This window comes from Schistocerca gregaria, chromosome 2 (genome assembly GCF_023897955.1).
Source record: "Schistocerca gregaria isolate iqSchGreg1 chromosome 2, iqSchGreg1.2, whole genome shotgun sequence".
Classification (NCBI taxonomy): domain Eukaryota; kingdom Metazoa; phylum Arthropoda; class Insecta; order Orthoptera; family Acrididae; genus Schistocerca; species Schistocerca gregaria.
In genome coordinates, this window is record NC_064921.1 from 469,074,020 (window position 1) to 469,091,608 (window position 17,589).

Consider the following 17,589-nt stretch of genomic DNA (forward strand, 5'->3'; position numbering starts at 1 on the left):
TTAAGTCCCCCTGTGTCCGCATCCTGCACTTGCACCGTCACTGTGATTCCCGCACAGGAGGAGAGTTACTTATTATTGAGGCAGCCTTTGTCTAGGTTCGTAAATACTATTTTCAGTGTCTGTGTTTAGCCGTCTACTAAACAATGTCCTTCAGACATGGATGCCTGTCTGGTTTCACAACGGAAAGTGGAATGAATGATACATTTATTGGTTTGAAGTAGTTTTCACTGTAGGACAATGTTCCACATTTTCTCCACCATTTATTAAATTCTGCAGTGAGCAAACGTATTTCACAGAGTCATCAGTCACATCTACATAACTTTGTTCTTTTGTGGCCAATATTCTTCATTTACAATATGTTACGGCAAACACAAATTCATTAATTCTTCTTGATCATGATAACCTAATTTGAAATATTTTTTGTCGTTACATAACTGATGCCTTCCGTTAATTACATTAGTATTTATCTCATTACATTTGGCATCAACAATTTCCAGTAACACAATCGGACATTATGTTTGTAGGATCTGAACATAGAGCCATAACGGGAAGGGCAAATAATTCAAACTTGTTTTCCGTCTACATCCCTCAAGCAATGTGGAAAATTTTAGTGCAGCAGACATCTGTTATTTTTCTGAAATCGCTGATGTCTGCATTTTCATTTTTGACAGTCTGACGACCTACCCATTCATCTCTTTTGTAATACAGTGTGGAATAAATGGATAAGGTTATGTGATAAATTTAGAACTATCTTGGCTTCTAGTCCCTAGCAAAACAAACGCACTGGTCAACACTCCACTCGATGCTGTCGCTGAAACTCCGTTATGAATACCTTATATAAAGCCGACAGCCACACCTTTTTTGAGTCTCTGCTCTCGTGGATGCTCTTACCTTTGTTACAGCTCGAACGGACCCGGACACTAGGAAAATCCTCTGGTTCGACAAAGGACGGAGTTAAATGAAATCGCAACTGTGAACTTGTTTTCCCAGCATTAGTTTATTGTCTTGGTGTACAAAGTGGATCTACTTGCTTATCTGCAGCGAACTCAGCGGCCACCGTGGACTGAGTTCTCGTTGATCCAGTCGAGGTAGGTGGTGACGCGCGCGTAGGCTCCTGGGTACCCCAGTGAACAGCCGTAGTCAGACCCAAAAGACACCACGCCCACTTGCGTGATTTCGCCGTCTTCCTCTAGTACGACCAGAGGGCCGCCGCTGTCGCCCTAAGGCACACACAAAACATTATGTCGCCTGCCTTACACAAACACAGATGTTACATAAACGCCACAAGTAGTGGAACTGTGAAAAGATCACGTTCACATATGAAGTATCCTAGCTCGAATGGGTAATACCAAAAAAAAGTTATTTTAAAATGCGGTAACGTGACTGGTGAGCAACTCATTAAGACAATTTACATTTAAAGCTCTGAATTTGTGTACGATCGACGCTTGAATTTTAACGAATCTAAATATTGCAGTATGATGGCCCGAACTCTGATTGGGAAGGATAAATCTGACAGAATACGACTTCATGAGAACTTTGAGACTTGCAGAACATAGATAAATGTTAGTGGATAGAGAACCTCTCAAGTTTCTATTCACATTATAGTTGCTCGAATGGGCACTGCTTATGACGCACTAAACGTCAATGCGTGAGCGTTACTCAGTCGCAGTTGCTGTTGACTCCGCCCGGGAAGGGTAAAAGACTACAGACTACTTTGGAAATTGTTTACTGGTTTGCCTGTCTCCAGGCGCAAACTAATACAATGCTGCAATACCAGCGCGGTAACTTTTCTATATTAGCGGTCGCTCCTGCGCTCTACAACTACATCACTACGCCTAATACGAAACACCACCTGAACAGATGCTCTATCCACTGATATGTGTCCGTTTTCTTATGTCTCGCATTTTTCATGCAGTCATCTGAAACCCCAGAGGTACTTACAAATAACCCTGCATACTTTTAGAACGAACATACTATGAATTTTGCTCATTGGTAGAAGTATGTCAAGAGTTATGCGTGGCAGTATGTCCAAGGCATGCAAGCACAGTGCTACATTCTCCAGATTAGTTTTTCGTGTTACAATTGCGGATGTGACAGCGAGAAATGTTATATCTACATCTATATCTTCATAGACACTCCGCAGGCCACCGTACGGTGCCTGGCGTACCCTTCTCATTTCCTTTCCTGTTCCGCACGCAAATAGAGCGAGGGGAAAACGACTGTCTACATTCCTCAGTATGAGTCCTAATTTCTCGTATCTTATATTCGTGGTCCTCATGCACAATGTATGATGGCGGCAGTAGAATCGTTCGGCAGTCAGCTTCAAATGCCAGTTCTCTAAATGTTCTCAATAGTGTTCTGCGAAAAAAATGTCGCCTTCCATTGAGGGATTTCCATTTGAGTTGATGAAGCATTCGGTAGCACTCACGTATTGTTCGAACCTACCGGTACGAAATCTAGCAGTCCGCCTCTGAATTGCTTCGGTGTCTTCCTTCAGTCCGACCTGGTACGGGTCCCTAAGACTCGGGATTCTCTCCAGACCTGGTGATCTATTTGCTTTAAAATCTTTCAGTTGTTCCTCTACACCAGGTATGCTTATTACTTTGCCTTCCGTACGGGAGTCTGTCCTCTGGTCAAATGGCGGTATGTTTGTACGATACGTGTGTGTGAACGATTTCCTGAACATGAAATGCAAAACTTCGGCTTTCGTTTTGCTATCTTCAACTGCTACGCCAGACTAGTCAACAAGGGACTGAATGGAAGCCTTAGACCCGCTTAGCGATTTTACATACAACAAGAATTTTCTCGGGTTCTCTGCCAGATCTTTTTCTAGAGTGTGACTGTGGTAGATGTTGTATGATTCGTGCATAGATCTTTTCACTGACACACGGATCTCTACTAACCTTCGCTTGTCGTCATTTCTGCGCTCCCCACTGATACGTCCTATTTCTTGAACTGTGCTTCTATAGTCTACAGCAACGTCTAATACCATGTGTAAAGAATTAAAGTTGAGTGAAGCAAGAAGACATAAGCAAGATTGTTGCAAAACGATTCACTACTGTAACTGAAGATCTTAACACAGATACAAAAGGAGACTGGACAGCTATATTTACTGTAAACGGCTGCAGCACAAGCATTTTGTTGAAACTGCTTTAAGATATGCATTCAGCATCAAAATGTGGTTTGATCGATGCCTTGAACGAAGACAAAGAATGACAATATATGCATTCCAAGTCTTGTTAGAAAATAGTTGATGTGGCACTTGAGAGTACGATGTAATTTCGTTTAATCCAGCTTATAATCATGAAGGGAATACCATAATATATGTCATATTGCTTCTCACTTTTTTTGTCTCCAAATGATGAAATGCCTTAGAGGTGCAGACGTCAAGAGAATACAGAGGAAGTCCCACACAGCGGTAGTTTAATTACACGTTCACAGCTAGGGTACATAGGCTCAGTTGAGCTCTGTCGTCTGTATCCTAGTATGTCAGTTTATATAGCATCTGTAACGGTAACTTTACGGTACTTTGCAGCGCATTTAAACTATGTGCTGGATCCCTAGATGAACCGCCCTCACTCTCCTTATGTATCTGTGTATCTGTCTTAAAATCTTCTGTCACGGAGCTTACTTTTTGGTACTGAACCTCACGCCGACGTTCTCGCGTTTATCTGTTTGAATCAACTTTGATGCGTTTCTTATGGTATTTGATGTTGCTGTAAACGGTAGCCGCACAGTCCAAGCGGTAGGGCATAATTATCTCATGTCTCACTATAGCACCAACAGCTGTTAACACCGATCAACCAAGACAAGTCTTAAATAATAAGATATCTCACAGTTGATATTTTATGTGATGTTTCCAAGGCGTTTGATTGTGTAGATCATATCACTCTCTTCGAAAGGTCGAGTTTTAAGGAACTGATAGCTTTACAGCCGAATTAGAACTTTTTGCAAACGACACTTGTGTTATAATTAAACACTTCCCGAGACATTTAAGTCTCATTTTTATCTACCATAATGATAGAAGCTGAAGAAATGAATTAAAACTTCTGCCGCGGCCGGGGCTCGAATCCGCAGAAATGCTGACCCTTAACTCTATCGCAACTGTTTGGTTAATAGTCCTGCACAAACGACTCACGTCGAAATTCTTAACCAACAGTCGCTTCAGTTCATATCTTCAGCTTATTTCCCCCCTAAAATATCGGTATTGTCAGGGCTCTCCGGCACTGGAATAGCATCCCAGCGTTGAACGTACCTGTGCTACAGGTGATCTTATACAGGACTTCCCCATTGCGTCCAATGCTGGAGTGTTATTCCAGTGCCGCGGAGCCCTGGCAAAAGTGAAGATTTAGGGGGAAAATAAGCTGAAGATATGAAGTTTGTGTTGGGGAGGGCCTCCTACGGGGGGTAGTTCGTACAGAATTATTGAGCATGTAGTTACTATAGTGTAACGGTCAGCGGTGGTGTAACGGTCAGCATTTCTGTCTACTAAGTATGGAGACACAGGTTCGACTCCTGGCCGTAATACAAATTTTACTCAATTTCTCTTCAGCTCCTATCATTATCGTAGATAGTAGCGTTACTTAAACAAGTTTCGCATTGCAGCCGGTCGTCGTACAATACATTCCACGATATTTCAGCTGGGTGCCTGCGAGTCATCCCCAGGCGAGCCATCGAAGACTGATGGAGAAGTCCTCCCTTCCGCAATATAAAGTACAGAGCACCGCGAGTTTACCCGCATGTGTCAAAATCGTGTTGACGGACTACATAACCCGACGGGAGCGCTCTCGCTGGTGGAACCACAGAATTCAGCAATCCTCTCCATTGCCATTCTGACGTCTTCTACGGTAGCAGACTTTCTGGGAGCAGTGAACAACGATTTGTTATTGTGGAAGGCCGGAATCAACAAAATATCAACGTGGTATGGCTTACTTAGATAAGGCCATAGGCACCCTGAAAGAACGCTCCGCTGAACTCTGCAGTCGCTGTTTCTAACCAAGCAAGTCCGCTATTGCTGAACATTGTATTTCCACTGGACATTCAGTGGAGTAAACACAGTGATGCTGACCACGGTAACATCTTTTTGGGACTCGATTATTAAAGTACCCCTGGAAATTCGCCCGAATCTGATGAAACGTCATAGCAGCTGCCAGTTGGACAGCGTATGTAGCCATGTCACCTGCAACATCTGCTCTAATCGAAGACGACGGAGTGCGGCGACGGCCGCGGCTCTCGGTTTGTCTGTCAGTTTGATTTGACGCATGCGTGTAACACTCACAATGCGCTATACTGAACGAGGGCGTGATGAAAAGTAATGCTTCCGAATTTTGTATGAGGAAATCCTTAAAGCTTTTTAAATAAAATTAACGTTCTACATCTTTATTTTTCTTGTCTGAGTATTAAATTCTCAATACAGCCACCCGGCTGACGAACAAAATTTCTCCTACGAGAGACCAGTTTGTTGATACTGTAGGATGTTTGACTTCGTTGACGGAGTCACAATCTCACCTCTGCTTGCATCAGTTGATCACTATTAAAGTGAAGTTCTCGAAGGTGTTCTTTAAGCTTTGGAACCAAATGCAAATCGGGTGCGGTCAGTTCTGAGCTATATGGACGATGGTCGATGTAAGTGAACACAAAGCGTCGGATTGTTGCAGTGCTCGTGTGTGGTCTTCATTGCAATGCTGAATGAGAGAGTGTTCCATGTCAGAACGAACTCTTCGAATTCGAAACTTGATCACAGCATGCTGTTTCTCACCCGCCGACATAATTACACCACACACCGCCAATGTTACACGCTAAGATTCGGACGGAGCAACAAGGACATCAATAGGTGAATAGCAACGGCAAAAAGGGCATTCCTCACCAAGAGAAGTATACTAATATCAAATGTAGGCCTTAATTTGAGCAAGAAATTTCTGAGAATGTACGTCTGGAGTACAGCATTGTACGATTGTGATACATGGACTCTGGGGAAACCGGACCAGAACAGAATCGAAGCATTTGAGATGTGGTGCTATAGACGAATGTTGAAAATTAGATGGACTGATAAGGTAAGGAATGAGGAGGTTCTGCCAGAATCTGGGAGGGAAGAGATATGTGGAAAACACTGATAAGGAGAAGGGACAGATGATAGAACATCTGTTAAGAGGGAATGACTTCCGTGGTACTAGGGGGAGCTGTAGAGGGCAAACACTATAGACGAAGACAGAGATTGGAATACATCCAGCAAATAATTGAGGACGTAGTTTGCAAGTGCTACTTTGATATGGAGATGAGAGGATTTCGTGGCGGGCCACATCAAACCGGTCAGAAGTCTGATGCAAAATTAATAAATAAAAATATTCGGAGCTATCTAGCGGCAGAGGTTTGCAGCTTGCGCCAACAAAGAGAAAAGTCGAGCTAGTAATGTGAATGAAATATAACACCTCAAACGATATTGAGAACACAATAAAAAATTCGGAGGCATAACTTTTCAGCACGCCCTCGTACGTTGGTGGACGAAGGACGTCTTCGTTAGTCTTCGATGGCTCACCTGAAGATGACTGGCAGTTGAAATATCGTTGAATGTATTTTAAGACGACCGGTTGCAATTCCCAATATTTGTTTGAACTTTTAATTCTCCGACATAATTTTAAAATTCACATCGATATTAGCGCTATAAATAGTGCCATTAGCGAGAGAGCGACAGAAGAAATTTTAAATGTTTTAAAAAGAATGATTAAATGTTTCTCAGAACACGGACTCTCCTCACGTTTGGAAAATACACGCTTTATTCAGTTCTGTACAACAAATAGAGCCATACCAACAACTCATATAGCGCATGAGCAGGAGTCAATAAATGGGTAAAATGCTTCAAACATTGAATGCACATATTGATGAAAATTTGAAGTAAAAGAAGCATGTTACTGAGCTTCTCAAATTGGAGCTATTTTTGATCTTTGTATAATTGCTGATCTTGGAAAGAAACGATTTAACCTGTGATATATTTTGCATAAACCACTCAATAATGTCTTACGGAATAATTATCTGGGGGGGGGGGGGGGGGGGGGGTGGAAAGGAAGTACTGACAGCATAAAAGCGAGCAGTAAGAATAGTATGTGATCTTCAGCCCCGGCCGTCATCTGTGTCTCTTCAAGGGGCTAGGTGTTTTAACTGGCCGTTACTAAAATATATTCGCTACTGAAATTCCCTATAAATAACCCATTACAATTTGAGAACAATAACCTACAGCATTATAGGGAAGATGATATTTATTACCCATTACTAAAGCTGTTAGTTGCTCAGAAATTAGTTCAATATGCAGCAACAAAAAACTTTGATCATTCGTCGAATAACATAAAAGGTCTGTCCGATAGGCACTACTTCACTTTTGCGTCCCAAATAATACAGGCGCTTTCGTGCTTGCCACGAAGAAAGCGTACAACAGAGAAAAGGCTTAGCCGGAATCTATGGGATTATTTCCACAATGAATCTTTCACTCTCAAGCAGAGTGCATGCTGTTTCGCAAATTTAAACTTTGTGTGGCGATTCCTTCCGGTGGTGGTGGCAAGTTTCGGTGGAACCAAATTTCTGAGGTGATCGGTCCCTAGGATTACACACTACTTAATCTAAACTAAACTAACTTACTCTAAGGACAACAGATACATCCTTGCCCGAGAGAGGACTCGAACCTTCGACGGGGGGAGCCGCGCGAACCGTGGCAAGGCGCCTTCTTCTGGGACAGACTGTATATACAGCAACCTCGCGATTATTCAGGTGAGGGGTATTTGTGCATAGTCAGGCAATTTTTGAAAAGGTAAGAAAAACGGAGGTTGTCGTTTTCTGTTATAACTGGAATAAACGATTTCCTTTAAGGTTGCAACATTGGGCAAGAGATTCACGTTTTACCACTGCAAGATATGCGGACCTATATCCCACCGCCAGTCATCTTTGAAATGTTTTACAGTTTATTCCCGTACGTCAGACAAAACACGAAGACTCTACTGTTGCCACACTCCAGTGCCCGATTCGCCTACCTTATTCCCTAGGAGCTAAGGTTCGATAACTTCCAACCGATTGTCTTCTACTAATAATGCAAGCAGTGCAATGAGCTTTCATATATGATATGTAGCATGTTTTATAAATAATGATAAACGTCAGATTTTGATCAGATGTGTATTTTGGGTGATCTGTGCTCGGTTGCAGTGCTCATATCCTTGTATGTTTCTCCGATCACTATGTACTGCACTTTAAACGAAGCTATCGTTTTGATGCTTGTGGGCAGTCTGTGGTACAATTCTAGTACCTATGCACAGAGAACATGGGCAGATGTATGTAGCAAACTTTGAAGGTCTCATGAAGAAGTGCTCAGTCGAAATGAGTTTGTTTGAGGGTCATTCAAGTATAGGTCAGTTAAGTCCACCTGATTAACCGTGGGGTCTAACGCATTGCTTTCCGGACGAGAAGGCGCGTCGGTCCCCGACACGAATCCGCCAGGCGGACTGGTGTCGAGGTCCGGTGTGCCGGTCAGCCTGTGGATGGTTTGTAAGGCGGTTTTCCATCTGCTCGGCGAATGCGGGCTGGTTACCCTTATTCTGCTTCAGTGAGACTATGTCGGCGATCGCTGCGCAAACACTTTCTCCACGTACGCGTATACCATCATTACTCTACCCTGCACACGTTGTGGTTACACCCGTCTGGTGTAAGACTTAGGTTACACTTAGATTCAGAATTTATTTTAAAAAGATAACTAACACTGATTCCATTTCATCTGGGGCAGATCTGTGAGGCGCGCTAGTGAGGGTCAGTCGTCTGAGCACTGCCTGTTCTCTCAGTTTGACTCCCTGCCCGGCACAAATACGAATAACACGAGAGTAAAAGAATTTTATCATCAAACATTTTCTTTCTTTAAGTGTGTGTTGTGTGAGACGAGTACGATGGTGCAACGTAGTAGATACGTGTGATTATGCTGCAAGGGGATATAATCTGGAAAATTAAGTGTTACTGTGCCTGCATTATGTTGCGTCTTCCATAGAGACGATACTTACATTACAAGGACTTTCATTGGTGGCACCCCTTGTGCAAATGTGGTCGATGCTGATGGCTCCTGGAAAGGCCTCCTCGCAGTCTTCATTGGGGATGACTACCAGGTCTACGTACAGCAGCGCAGGGCTCACGGTTTGTGACTCTGAAACACCGTCCGTAGGACGTTTTAACGTCTTCTGCAAGACGTGAATTACAACTAGTGTCTAATTCAGCAAACTTTCTTTGGTCGGTTTTCTTAACTTACCAATTTAACTTTACAAGGAATGTACTCGTAATTGCGAATAAGACGAGATTCCAGCTGCGCAATCTACTGGGGGGCAATGAAAATTTGTGCCAGACCGGGACTCGAACCCGGATTTCCCGCATAACGTGAGCGGTCGCCGTAACCGCCTCTCCCGTCCGAGCACACTTCCAGGACTGAACCAAAACTTTCATATCTTGCCGTGTGTCACGTCCAATATTCACACAAATGCTGTGATTCCCACACAGGGATGGAGTTAACGATTATTGTCGCGGCCTTGTCTTGGCATGAAATACTATTTCACAGTGCCTGTCTTTTTTACGATGTACTCCGCAATGTCCTTCAGAGATGCATGTCCACATTTCAAAAAATGTTTTTCATCACCCCAAATCCCAGAACTTCTGAAGATAGACGTTGAGTGTGGATATTGTATGACAGAGACAGTCCCTTTGACTGTTCAGAGATATCACTAAACCCGTCCAAAGATGTAAACAACCAAGCACGAGCAGAGCCTATTAGACGTAGCAGATCCGACAGTCGATCAGTTCAACTCTTGCACCAGGAAGGACGTACACACCTCGTGTTGTCTGTAGTTCAACCATGCCTAGACTATCAATACCGCGGTTCGATCGTGTCCACATTGTTACTTTGTGTCAGGAAGGAAGGGAACTGTCCAGGCGCCTCGGAGTGAACCAAAGCGATGTTGTTCGGACATGGAGGAGATATAGGGACACAGGAACTGTCAATGACATGCCTCGCTCAGGTCGCCGAAGTGCTACTACTGCAGTGGATGACTTCTACCTACGGACTATGGGTCGGAGGAACCCTGACAGCAAGGCCACCTTGTTGAGTATTGCATTTCGTGCAGCCACAGGACGTTGTGTTACGACTCAAACTGTGCGCAGTAGGCTGCACGATGCGGAACTTCTCTCCCGGCGTTGATGGCGATCTTTGCAACCACGACACCATGCAGCGCGGTACAGGACACCAAGCAGCGCGGTACAGATGGACCCAACAACGGCCGAATGGCCCGCTCAGGATTGGCATCACGTTCTCTTCACCGATGAGTGTCGCATATGCCTTCAACCAGACAATCATCGGAGACATGTTTGGAGACAACCCGGTCAGGCTGAACGCCTTAAACACACTGTCCAGCGAGTGCAGCAAGGTGGAGGTTCCCAGCTGTTTTGGGGTGGCATTTTGTACGCCGCTGGTGGTCATGGAAGGCGCCGTAACGGCTGTACGATACGTGAATGCCACCCTACGACCGATAGTGCAACCATATCGACAGCATATTGGGGAGGTATTCGTCTTTATGGACGACAATCCGCTCACCCATCGTGCACATCTTGTGAATGACTTCCTTCGGGATAACGACATCACTCGACTAGAGTGCCCAGCATATTCTCCAGACATGAACCCTGTCGAACATGCCTGCGACCGATTGAAAGGGCCATTTATGGACGACGTGACCCACACACCACTCCCAGGGATCTGTTCCGAATCGCCGTGGAGGAGTGGGACAATCTGGACCAACAGTGCCTTGATGAACTTTTGGATAGTATGCCACGACGAATAAAGGCATGCATCAATGCAAGAGGACGTGCTACTGGGTATTAGAGGTACCGGTGTGTACAGCAGTCTGAACCACCACCTCTGAATGTATCGCTGTATGGTGGTAAAACATGCAATGTGTTATCATGACCAATAAAAAGGGCGGAGATGATGCTTATGTTGATCTCTATTCCAGTTTTCAGTACAGGTTCCGGAACTCTCGAAACTGAGGTGATGCAAAACTTTTTCTGATGTGTGTATTTTCTGTGTTTCATACAATTGTCCACCGCAGCAGGGGCTGTTCCAACGGACGTGCATGCATGTCTGAAGGACATTGCAAAATAAATCGTAAAAACTCAGGCACTGCAATCTAATAGTAATTGTAGGTTTCACCTTTCAGTGAATCACAGCTTTAAGGCTTTTGAGAACCTAAGACTGTCCAAGCACAACCATGCGCTTTTACCCCAAGGCTTGCAAATATCTGTATTTGTGGTTTGAAAGCAATTCACATAGATTTACTGTAAACCATTTATTCCAGTAATAATCATTTCTGCTTTATACGCATTCTGAAGTGGATGACGAAATGCTAAAATATATATGACCTACGTTTGTTGTTATCGTCGAAGAAACTTATTTATGATCTCATAAAGCAGTTATCGTGTTACAGGATATCAGTTTATAATAGCTGGTTTATAGTACGTCAACTTGTTTCTAAGACCAGAAATATGTTTTTTCCACGCTGTCATACCACGTAGACAGGTCAGATTTATTGTAACATTTCAGCATCTCCTTGAGAAAGGCTCTAAATGCGAAACATGACTGTGTGAAATAAATTAGCAGTAATATACAGTTAAATGACGGAAAATTTTTAAGGAGATACGGAAAGAGAGAGAGAGAGAGAGAGAGAGAGAGAGAGAGAGAGGGAGGGAGAGAGAAGGAGAGAGAGAATTTCATGTTCGCTGTCCGTAGTTCTTTAATTCAGCGATACATTTAGGGCAGTACTGTGGTTGACAAAATTATTTTTGGAGGCACGGCACACAACGTGACGTCCCCTCACTCCTTACCGTCTGACACCTTGCCCCAGCCGCTAAGGGTTGCTGTCCAGTAATTGTAAGTCTTGTCCACCTGCGACGCCAGCCTCACAGTCTTGATTGTGTCTGTGAACAAACAGCGCAAGGTTCAAAAATGGTTCAAATGGCTCTGAGCACTAGTATGGGACTCAACTTCTGAGGTCATCAGTCCCCTAGAAATAGTTAAACCGAACTAATCTAAGGACACCACAAACATTCATGCCCGAGGCAGGATTCGAACCTGCGACCGTAGCGGTCGCGCGGTTCCAGACTGTACCGCCTAGAACCGCTCGGCCACTCTGGCCGACAACAGCGGAAGATCTCGAGTTCGTAACAGAGAGAGAGAACGTTCACATGCTCATGACTGATGCGACAGGTTCTACGCATGCTGTTACGTTCAGCTGTAGCTACAAATTAGAACTGTACTACACGTCCTACTGTCAGCAGCAAATCTAAATAAGAAAAGACAGCAAAAAATATCCTCTAGCGAACAGGGGTTACTTCTAATTGAGAAACCATATCGATTAAATTAACCACAATTTTATGAACATAATCAGTTGAAATCACCAATAACTATTTGAATGACACCGTCTTCCCAGTTACTTCGTAGCTGTACAAATATTTTGAGCATTAATTAACACGCCCACACTCAGAGCTGTCATAGAATGAGTATGTTCTAATAAAAACCACTTTTAGTAAATTACAAATGAAGTCAGAAACACAATTCTCGTAATGAACACATAAGTAAAAATGTACAGAATTAATCATTTTTACTCACAGATATAACGGTGAAGCCTTTCTTAATTGTCGTTCACTGAAAACTGTAGGGATGCTCAAGTTAACTTTACAACAAACATAAAAGTGCCTAAAAGTAAATGTAAATAAGAATACTGTTAATATTTGCAATCAGCTTCTTCAGTTACTACCTTCAGTTACGCTTCATCACTGTAGATAATAAAAATTAAGTATTTTACAAGTGAATTTATTGTCCGTATGGAACATGTTTCGCCCATAGATGCTAGGCATCTTCAGTGGTCCATAATACACAGAAAAGTATGTAATTAACCTGTCCTGATATGAAATGTGTAGTGATTCTTTGGTAGCTTATTTCAATTTAGCTTTTTCTGTTTACATCTGTATGAATGTGCTTTTTATTTACATTCATTTTTTGTTCTTTTTATGCAGCCATTTGTTTCTCTATATGTGCTAAATGAATAATGATATAGTTGCAAATAGAATTAGCTGCATTTAAATAAGCTGCCAAAGGATCACTACGAATCTCCTATCAAAACAGGTATATAATATAATTTTCTTTTTATTGTAGAGCACTGAAGATGTTTAGCACGTATAGGCAAAACACGTTTCGTACAAAAACATAAATTGATGCAAAAAGAGGGTATTTTTATTATCTATATAGATAAAAAATAATTAAATAAGAATAGCTAGGTATGAGTAGCAGACCAGCGAAAAAATAGGTTCAATGAAGATTTCAGTAAGAAGTTTGAATGCTATCTGTAACAGCCATCTTTCATGAGATTATTATTTGTAATGATTCATGGTATTTAAACTGATTCAGCAGGTTGCTTTTCTGCCTTTTGTGTATCATATGGCCATGTCTTGGAGAAGGATTGCGCGGAGAACCAAGTATATTGTTTTTATTTCCTTTCTTTGCGTATCAGTATCGTATATAGCCCATAACTTCAGTTAGCTTTGTGATTTATGTATGTGTGTTTGATTGGGAACGGATGTGTGACTGTAAGACCAGTTTAGTTTTTTTGGTTTTCGTCGTAGAACATCTATTGAATTAAATGAAATTGCATGGTTTCAAAGATCTTTTCGAGTCTCAGACATCTATGATACATATATACAGACTGTAAGTAGGCTGTTTAGGTTTTATGTTGGTAACGCCACGTAGCGGTCTATATTAAAATCACTGACTGTGCTGTGTTCAGTCTGTGGCTGGTTTGCATTGTTCGAACATTTGCTATTGTAGTGCTGAGCAGTTGGATGTGAACAGCTCGTAGTGTTGCGCAGTTGGAGGTGACCCGCCAGCAGTGGTGGATGTGGGGAGAGAGATGGCAGAATTTTAAGAGCGGACGATCTGGACGCATGTCCCCCAGAAAGAGTAAATTTGTAATACTGGATATCATGAACTGATATATAATGATGACTTTTGAACATTATTAAGGTAAATACATTGTTTGTTCTCTATCAAAATCTTTCATTTGCTAACTATGCCTATCAGTAGTTAGAATCTTTTATTTAGCTGGCAGTATTGGCGCTCGCTGTATTGCAGTAACGAAGATTTTTGTGAGGTAAGTGATTCATGAAAGGTGTAGGTAATTGTTAGTCAGGGCTATTCTTTTGTAGGGATTGTTGAAAGTCAGATTGCGTTGCGCTAAAAATATTGTGTGTCAGTTTAGTGTTGATCAGAGTAAGAAAAGAGAGAATTGCCTGAGTACGTTCAGTTCTGCTCAGCTGTTTGAAAATCAAATAACGTAAGAGGTTTATCAGCACAGTAATTCATTAATTTTTCTAAGGGGACGTTTCAAGACTAAAGTGACGAATGAAAATTTGTAACGAGGCCAGGATTCGCACCCAGGCCGCCTGCTCGTTGGGCAGAGGCGCCGAGTCTGGCACGGCTTTGCACAATTGCACGGACTACCAAGCACGCCACTCTACTCATTCCAAATTTCCATTCACGCCTCTTCTGACTTGGTATTCCTCCTAAAGTAGATCAGCACTGCAAAGACTCTCCACCTGTATTGGCATAGCACCTTAGCATCGAAGGAAGCGGAGTATCCTGCGTGAAACCCAGTAGTAGGTGCTTTAATCAAATGAAACAGTATGGTCCTAGAGACTTTTTCAAATGTCAGACATCTATGATGCAGATTGAAGCGAAGAATGGAAATTGTCTCCTTCTCACTAGGCAGGTACGCCAACCACTACGCCACCCTGGGACAGTGGCTTTGCACAGCTGCACGAACTACCTTAGCATGTCTCCCTCTTCAATGAAAACTCCCATTCACACCCCGGCCCACTTGGTATTAAAGCACTTGGTGTTAACGTAATAAAACTCAATCCCTGAACAGTCATTCTGAAGTGGCTATAGTCAGATTGCGGTGCGCATTGCAGGTTAATCAATGGAACAAATTCGTTTAAATTCTCTTAATGGCTTAAGACGAGATTGTACTGAGTGGAACCTGTAATTAGAGAGGCACTGCCTGCTCAAGATGAGAACCACGTCGACTTCATCAGGTCGATACGATATGGCAAAAAGGAGGAGTCGTACTTCAAGGAAATTCAGTTACAGAATCAGTCAGTAATCAAGCAGTAGGTAACATCATTACATTAAGTAAATAAAAAAAGAAAAACAAATGGCATCTTTTAAGTTACATCTGTTCGCTATAAAAGTTAGTAAAATGCTACACTACTGGCCATTAAAATTACTACACGACGAAGATGACGTGCTACAGACTCGAAGTTTAACTAACAGGAATAATATGGTGAGATATGCAAATGATTAGCTTTTCAGAGCATTCACACAAGGTTGGCGCCCGTGGCAACACCTACAACGTGCTGACGTGAGAAAAGTTTCCAACCGATTTCTCATACACAAACAGCAGTTGACCGGCGTTGCCTGGTGAAACATTGTTGTGATGCCTCGTGTAAGCAGGGGAAATGCATACCATCACGTTTCCGACGTTGATAAAGGTCGGATTATAGCCTATCGCGATTGCGGTTTATCGTATCGCGACATTGCTGCTCGCGTTGGTCGAGATCCAATGACTAGCAGAATATGGAATCGGTGGGTTCAGGAGGGTAATACGGAACCCCGTGCTGGATCTCAACGGCCGCGTATTACTAGCAGTCGAGATGACAGGCATCTTGTCCGCATGGCTGTAACGGATCGTGCAGCCACGTCTCGATCCCTGAGTCAACAGATGTGGGCGTTTGCAAGACAACAACCATCTGCACGAACAGTTCGACGACGTTGGCAGCAGAATGGACTATCAGTTCGGAGACCATGTTGCGGTTACCCTTGACGCTGCATCACAGACAGGAGCGCCTGCAATGGTGTACTCAACGACGAACCTGGGTGCACGAATGGCAAAATGTCATTTTTTCGGATGAATCCAGGTTCTGTTTGCAGCATCATGAAGGTCGCATCCGTGTTTTGGCGACATCTCGGTGAACACACATTGGAAGCGTATATTCGTCATCGCCATACTTGCGTATCAGCCGGCGTGGCGGTATGGAGTGTCATTGGTTACACGTCTCGGTCACCTGTTGTTCGCATTGACGGCACTTTGAGCAGTGGACGGTACATTTCAGATGTGTTACGACCCGTGGCTCTATCCTTCACTCGATCCCTGCGAAACCCTACATTTCAGGAGGATAATGCACGACCGCATGTTGGAGGTCCTGCACGGGTCTTTGCGAACACAGAAAACGTTCGACTGCTGCGCTGGCCAGCACATTCTCCAGATCTCTCACCAATTGAAAATGTCTGGTCAATGGTGGCCGAGCAACTGGCTCGTCACAATACGCCAGTCACTGCCCTTGATGAACTATGGTATCGTGTTGAAGTTGCATGGGCAGCTACCTGTACACGCCATCCGAGCTCTGTTTGACTCGATGCCCGCTATTAAGGCCATGGGTGGTTGTTCTGGGTACTGATTTCTCAGTATCTATTCACCCAAATTGCGTGAAAATGTAATCACTTGTCAGTTCTAGCATAATATATTTGTCCAATGAATACACGTTTATCATCTGCATTTCTTCTTGGTGTAGCAATATTAATGACCAGTAGTGTATGCTGTCGTGGTGTTGGAGGTGATTATCTGTGTAATTGACGACGTTTTGTCTTACCAGTAAGCGTGACCATTTCCGAGAGGTGAACGACCGCGACGTCGTTGTCCGTGGTGCTGCCGTCCGTCCAGTAGTCCGGGTGAACGACGGCGTCCGTCGACGTCTGCGTCAGCGCCCCCTCTGGGTTTTCAGCGGACGACAATGTGCCCAGGCTTATCGTGAACGACGTTGTCCTAAAGGCAGGAAATAATTACCGAAGAGCATTTCATACAGCGGAATAAAAAGAGAAGTTTCTCTGCTGTTTCTTGTTTTACATCAGTTACACAGCACTAACGAAGTTTGGCTTCGGGAATGTGTAACAGAGAAGTTCTGAAAATGAGATGTAGATCAGTTGCCATGACAAACTGAATAATATGATGAAGCTAATGGGTGTGAAGCTACTTGTAATGAAGACGAAGGCAAGTTTCCTTAAAAGCACAAACAGGAAGATGAATTAAAGAAACTAAAAGGCATGAACACAAAACGGAAAACGACCTACGCATTGATGGATAACAATTCTTTGGCCATTGTACTGAAGGATATATTAACTATTGTGCAGGTTTCGTTTTCAATAGGCAAATAATAAAATTGAGAAATTTGGGTGATAAACCATACTATCCAAGTTGAAATGCTGTTTTGTAACATTTTACTTTTGTACTGTAGAGGGGTTCCTCACAGTAGTTCATTCCCTTCCGCTACAGCGCAGTATTTATTATGTATACAATTGTATACTGCTGATATCGTACATATATTTGTTATTTAAAGTTTTTTAAAATTTAATTGTCCTTTTCTTAATTTTAAGTTTTAACATTATGTATTGACTCGTTCCATGACCACTTTCCTTTG

General features: G+C 43.0%; 1 protein-coding gene across 1 annotated transcript in view; it reads right to left on the reverse strand.

Annotated features, from left to right (window-relative positions):
- Positions 1 to 978: 978 nt before the first annotated feature.
- The window catches only part of LOC126326323 (brachyurin-like), a 59,511-nt gene continuing 42,900 nt past the window's right edge, over positions 979 to 17,589 (reverse strand). Inside the window, exons 4-7 of the mRNA XM_049995630.1 lie at positions 16,765 to 16,937; positions 11,887 to 11,979; positions 9,030 to 9,169; positions 979 to 1,220 (exon numbers count right to left, since the gene is read on the reverse strand). Of these exons, the coding sequence (XP_049851587.1) occupies positions 1,047 to 1,220; positions 9,030 to 9,169; positions 11,887 to 11,979; positions 16,765 to 16,937 (580 nt within the window). The 3' untranslated portion in view covers positions 979 to 1,046. The remainder of the gene's footprint in view (positions 1,221 to 9,029; positions 9,170 to 11,886; positions 11,980 to 16,764; positions 16,938 to 17,589) is intronic.